Here is a 6,111-nt window from a genome sequence, read left to right on the forward strand (position 1 = left end):
AAAGAAAAATGTTGCTTCATGGAGCATCATGGGTCACACTAGTGTGCACTCTAGAGAGAAGAAGTGAAAATGAAAGAGGGACATTTTACATGCCATGTCAAATCAAGGCCCTTTCTCTCTAGGCTCCATGTGTAGTGCACAATACACACACCTTTTTGTGTGCACCTTCTCCCTCAATTCCACCTCCTGCCCTGTTGTGTGTGTGCTTTTCTTTTTTTATCAAAAGAAGGTCCCTTGGGAGAGTGTGATTGCTCTCTCCATAAAGATGTAGGCATTTTATTCTAAATTTTAAACCTGTCTAATTCCCCACCACTATGATTGATTTAATAAGCCCACTTGCGCCCTCAGAACCTTTAAAAAGTTCCATGTTTTATTTCCTCCTGATCACCAACTTCGATATTTTCGGCTTGCTCCCCCATTTCCTTGCTTTTAAAAGAATTGATTAATGGGGTTCCCCTTTATCCCTCTCGCATTACCCGCACAAATATCTTGAATCTACACATTTAAAAAAGGAAAAAGGTGTAGCCCACTTCCATTGATTTCACAGTGTTACAATTGACGGCTGAGGGCTCGCCTAGAAGAAGGTGAGATGGGACGTTGGAAGCCATTGCCCTTTATAAGATCTAAACCTTGCATGTATTCTAATGAGCTCGGAGACATCACAGAGCATGCAAAAGCAAACTGCTTGCTTGCTTCTGCCTGATATTCACTTGATTAATACAAAGCCTTTCCTAGGATCAGCACGTTAAGATTGTGATTACACATTTTATGGTAAGAAGAGATATATTCCTTGTGCAATACCTCTTCAGATGATGTGTGTGTGTATGTGAGAGAGAGAGAGGGGGGGAGTGTGTGTGTGTGTGAGAGAGAGAGAGAGAGAGAGAGGGAGTGAGTGTGTGCGTGTGTGTGTGAGAGAGAGAGAGAGAGAGAGAGAGAGAGGGAGGGAGGAAGGGATTGAGTGTGTGTGTGTGTGTGTGAGAGAGAGAGAGAGAGAGAGAGAGAGCTGACTTTTCTTTCACTTTGTTATCTTACAATTAATCATTAGTAGAGTAGCTCTGGCAATTAATGGTGGCAATTGATGGTACAGAGTGGAACCTGTGTTAAGAGCCATCATCAAATGACATTTGCCTTGACCTGAGTTTTTTCTATCTTTTATTCCAATTTTAGCCTTTCTGCATTCATCCCATTTTGATCCTTAGGGGAAAAACCTTAAATAAAGTGCTTGAACATCTTGAGATGACCAGATCATGCAGTGTCACTATACTCCCACCTCATGAGTGGCATGCTCTACTTATGCTGCTGGATCGCTGATTTCCCATCCTTAATAAATCTTTACTTAAGCAGACATGAACTTACTCATCATGTTTGCATCCTCAGTTAGCAAATGTTCAAGTTTGAAATCTGTACATGCAAAAGTTCCACTCACAATCTGGGTTGAAATTTTGCAGTAAGACGGGACACTAAAAAAGCTTTCCAGTTACCCATCATTAGGGCCTTTCACAATGGCAAAGAAGATTGCAAGGCGTTTGAAAAGGCCTCTTGAACAGGAAGATAGCATTATTGAGCTGCAGGTGAAGCCTGAGCACCTGGATGAGGACCTAGTCAAGGCGCTTGACGATGAGGCACTTCTTGATGACAGTGACCACAACAAGCCATTGAAGAAACCATCACTCAAAGACATCTGTAAGCTCTCTCTTATCATAGCTAATGTTCATCAGTGTTCTCATTTGAGTTTCACAGACTTGGGTTGGGGCTTCTTTAAGTTGCTATAGCAATTGGGCATTGCAGCAAGGGAAAACATGCTTTTAAAACCTCTCAAGTGTGAATCCTATTGTTAAACAGCTTACACTTTTCTTGCTTTGTGATGCATGATACCCTAGCCTCTGTCGTAAACGGTGTTAGAGTTCTCAATGTTCTGTCTATTATGATGCACCTGAGGCAACAAATCACCAAAAAAGATGCATTCACACATTGTAAGGCCTCTTCTTCTTACACCTGAATAAGAAACCCGAAGGGCAATTGAGACCCCCCTGTTTGCACCTTACCACTTCATAAAACTTTTCATGTGCAGTTCCTGGTGAAAATGGACGCGTGATACTCCGGATGCAAGGAAAAAAAGAGCAGTTGAAGCACTTGATTAAAGCAACCCTCTTCAAAAGCTGTAGGTGTCCAAAACAATCTGTTTTAAAGGAGTTGGGAGGTGTTTCACTATGTGGGATTGAAGTATTCTCTTTCTGAAACTAAGGTATTGGAGACTGTTTTTCCTCAAAAGTTGGTCGAGTTATGGGTCCTTGTGAGGGACAGCAAAAGACCAGGATAATCAGCCTTCTCCAAAGAGCAATAAAGTTCAAGAAAGGTAATTAATATTCATGACCTCCTTAGTTCTTTTGTAATGCACATCATAGCTAAGTCATCTTAGAAAAACCTCAGTATTACGTGTGGACAGAGGACAATTGGAAAATAGGTGTATGTATTACCTCGTGTAAGTATACACATACACTTTGTTTAACACCCCTACTATAAGCCAAGTGCATTAGAAGCTACAACAAAATACCCCTCCTGTATATTAAAAGACTGTTAATAGACCTAATTTTTCTCCTTAGCACTCAAGTAGCCCCCGAGTTTACACAGGGCTTTCTTTCATTGGATAATGACTTTGTTCAAAACAGCAGCATCATTACAAATATTAGCACTTTCTCCCACTATCCCTGAAAGTTTTCTAACTCTCTATTGCTTAATCTAGATGGAATTCCAAGCAAGAGGATTCTACAAGAACAGCAAGCAAATGAACTCTTGGCAGAAGTCGAAGTGATGAAAAGATGTGTGTGTTTGTATGAAAGTTTCACTGTTATCCTTGTTTTAATCGAATCACATCCTTAATGGCATAGAATTAAGAAGAGAGTAAGTAATATGTTCCCTCCCTTATGATGAAGGCAGTGTGCCATGAAAGCAAGAAGGTGCTCCTTCCTGGTATGGTAGAAGAGATCCACAGAGACGTCGTGAAATATTGGCTTCGGCGCTACACTCTCTTTTCTCGATTTGATGATGGGATAAAGCTTGATGAAGAGGGCTTGTTTTCTGTCACACCTGAAGAAATTGCAAAACACCAAGCTGCACATTGTGGACATTCCAGTACCATAATCGATGCATTCACTGGAGTAGGTGGCAATGCCATCCAATTTGCTTGCATGTAAGCGTTGACATATGATAGTCTACATGCAAATACTTGTGCTATTCTTGAGTTGCAAGCTTTGCTTCCATCCTTGCCACAAAGAGCACGAGTGTTGCCTGCTGCTTCTTTTCTGAGTGTCTTTTAACTTTTGGTTCTAGGAACATGCATGTCATAGCAATAGATATCGATCCGAAGAAGATTGAATATGCTCGACACAATGCTGGGATATATGGTGTAGCTGAGAGAATAGACTTCATTGTCGGAGACTTTTTCCAGCTTGCTCCATATCTCAAGGTCTCTCTCTCTCTCTCTCTCTCTCTCTCTCTCTCTCTCTCTCTCACACACACACACACACACACACACAAACTTGTACAATAGACCTATTTTGATCACCCTCCACATGCAAGTAAGGTCCCTGGAGTATAGGCATTGCACCATCAATTCAGTCATGCAAGTGATGATGTATTCATAAGCAATAACAATGTAAGTTCCATGTTCTCATTTTGTTTTCAACAACACCTGTAACAGGCAGATGTTGTGTTCCTATCACCCCCATGGGGAGGCCCAGAATACATCAGAGCAGAAAAGTATGACATTGAGACAATGTTGAAGCCCAAGGATGGGTATTCTCTCACCCTTTTATCATAAGCTCAAGTCCTTTATACATTACTCCACTCATGGAGTGATCTAACCGATGAGTGGGTACTGTTTCCTAATGATTTGATTATCACTGACAGTGGTATCTTAAAACCATCTAAGATGTCATTTATGTACAGATTTGCACTGTTTCAAGTGGCTCTATCAGTTGCCCCTAGTGTTGCGTTTTTCTTGCCTCGAACTGTTAATGAAGAACAGCTTGTCAAGCTATCGTGGCTCTCAAATCCACAGCTTGCGTATGAGGTAATTTCTCTTCTTGAATGCTAGAAAACTGTTAAGTGTAAGGCCCCTCACACAGGCAGGCCACAGATTCTTTGTTAATCAGGCTGAGGTCTCCCTGGCATCGAAAACCCTCAACCCAAAAAAAGAGGGCATCTGCTTAATCAAACCCTAATAACATAATTATTGATGAAAAATTAGGGTACCTTCACAAGCAGCTTGTCCTCCTTGCAGCTCAACTCATGTTGGGAACTTGTGCACATGCAGATTGAAAAGAACTATGTCCAAAATGAACTCAAGGCGGTTACTGCATATTATGGGAAGATTGCCTACTAAAGGGAAGTGTGAAGAGGTTCTCAAACCTAAATCAGATTTGAGAGCAAAGCCCTAAGCTGGGATCTAAAAGTCATCTTTTATGTATAACCCATCCAAAGAATGTATACACATCATCCTTCGTGTTAAATCTACACAGTAAAATGATTCCTATAATCCTTTGCTAGCTTGGATGTTGAGACAACAATCTCAAGATGGTTGTTTAATGACACCATCTGGGTTGGGGCCAGTGTGACAGTAAAATAAGCATAGCATCATATGACCATGCAAGTGGTTAACATATCCCCCTGCCTAATGTTGACAACGTCCTCGCATCATCAAGCTTGGGTTGTGGTATATTACCCTATATATAAGCATATTGCAATGAGAAACCATGAACCTATGACCGATGTTGGACATCACCCATCAGTTCCACATGTGGTAGACAAATGAAGCCACATTATTATCACTCACATTAACTAGAGCAGCTATCCTTCACAATATGAGCACATGTTTGCACCTCTTGAGCATAAGAGCAAGCTTAGGCAAAACAAAAAGAGTTGCAACTTTGAGCACACCTTCCCAACTTCTAGAAAAAAAATGTATGGTTTGGGATGCAAGTTGTTGAAAATGAGGGCCTAATTTTGAGAACTTTGCCATGATTAAGAACATGCAAGCTCCACACCACTCACCACCAAACATCCTCCCCCATTCTAATATAAGCTCTATGTTTTCAAAATTATGTATCTTCTCCAAATTATGATCCACCTCGTGTTTCTCCTCCTTTTTTTTGAATTTTTTTCCTCATGTCTACTCGATTTTACAATTTTAAGTTTCGTATATGTTATATACATTTTTGTTTCGTGCAGTTATGGGAAATTGATGATGTTTCATGCAACTATGATGATGTGTGCATGTAACACTTCCAACTCCTCTCACCCTCAAATTTTCTTCCCTATTTCTATTATTAAAATCAGGCTATGCATTTTTTGAGTGTATCAAAATGTTGATGCTAATATGTCTCTTAAGGTAAGAAAAAAGTAAAATGTTTTTTTTGCACTATCCATCATGGATAGTCCCATGGGGCTATTTTTTCTTGAGAGTTTCATCCAAACAGAACCTCCAAGGAAAGGAGATAAACCGTAGATCTTTTGATTTCAACACAAAAACAAGAGGTTACTTCTTCTTATATGAAATCCATGGTATATTATTATCTGTATATATCTAAAGTTATATAGGGTTTAAATTAATCAAATAGCATAAGTTTTCTTGAGATCTATTTCCAAAGTAGTTGTAAGATTGGTAATATTTAATAATAATTTTATTTAATAGTAACTTTTTATTTTATTTATTAATTTAAGATCAACATTTTCATGTTTTCTCATGAAAGGTTATGTTTTAACAAAATGTGTTTAGGCTGCAGGTTTTTTTTTCAAACAAAATGTGTTTAGGTTGCAATTTTTTTTTTAAACAAAATGTGTTTAGGTTGCAAGTGTTGCATTATAGGAGAGGGTATTGGAAAGAAATGTTGCAACTCACAGTTGTGTGGTGAAAGATTTCTTGGGCATATGAAGTTTTTTAGTATAATCAATTGGCTGCTGGCATAACTACTTAATTACTACTATACTTTAATTATAATATTGACTGGATGTGCATGCGGACCTCATGTTGAGATGTTAAGCTCAACATGAGTGTTAGCTCAACACAAGCTAACACTCATCTCATGACATGTCTAGATGATTGTTTCACAT

General features: G+C 39.3%; 1 protein-coding gene across 3 annotated transcripts; it reads left to right on the forward strand.

Annotated features, from left to right (window-relative positions):
• The first annotated feature begins 445 nt into the window (after positions 1-445).
• LOC147612459 (trimethylguanosine synthase-like) lies at positions 446-5,099 on the forward strand. Of its 3 annotated transcripts, none has more exons than XM_086783071.1 (11): positions 446-584; positions 1,449-1,683; positions 1,881-1,973; positions 2,072-2,161; positions 2,246-2,356; positions 2,744-2,821; positions 2,938-3,190; positions 3,331-3,466; positions 3,701-3,795; positions 3,949-4,072; positions 4,316-5,099. In XM_086783071.1, exons 2-11 carry the CDS (start codon positions 1,503-1,505, stop codon positions 4,382-4,384), a joined length of 1,230 nt encoding a protein of 409 aa, XP_086639197.1. In that variant the 5' UTR covers positions 446-584; positions 1,449-1,502; the 3' UTR covers positions 4,385-5,099. The 3 variants fall into 3 exon arrangements, with proteins under 3 accessions (XP_086639197.1, XP_086639196.1, XP_086639195.1); XM_086783070.1 differs by having other exon boundaries at positions 546-771; positions 1,478-1,683; XM_086783069.1 differs by lacking the exon at positions 446-584 and adding an exon at positions 606-771.
• The last annotated feature ends 1,012 nt before the right edge of the window (positions 5,100-6,111 follow it).

Source organism: Cibotium barometz, chromosome 45 (genome assembly GCF_041138505.1).
Source record: "Cibotium barometz isolate CiBa-2024 chromosome 45, ASM4113850v1, whole genome shotgun sequence".
Classification (NCBI taxonomy): Eukaryota; Viridiplantae; Streptophyta; class Polypodiopsida; order Cyatheales; family Cibotiaceae; genus Cibotium; species Cibotium barometz.

Bases quoted from the DNA above. Each gene is read 5' to 3' on its own strand.
- LOC147612459 (XM_086783071.1), top strand. From the start codon at position 1,503: ATGGCAAAGAAGATTGCAAGGCGTTTGAAAAGGCCTCTTGAACAGGAA. The intron at 2,357-2,743 runs GTAATTAATATT...TGCTTAATCTAG, and splicing joins AGCAATAAAGTTCAAGAAAG to ATGGAATTCCAAGCAAGAGG. The intron at 2,822-2,937 runs GTGTGTGTTTGT...TGATGAAGGCAG, and splicing joins AGTCGAAGTGATGAAAAGAT to TGTGCCATGAAAGCAAGAAG.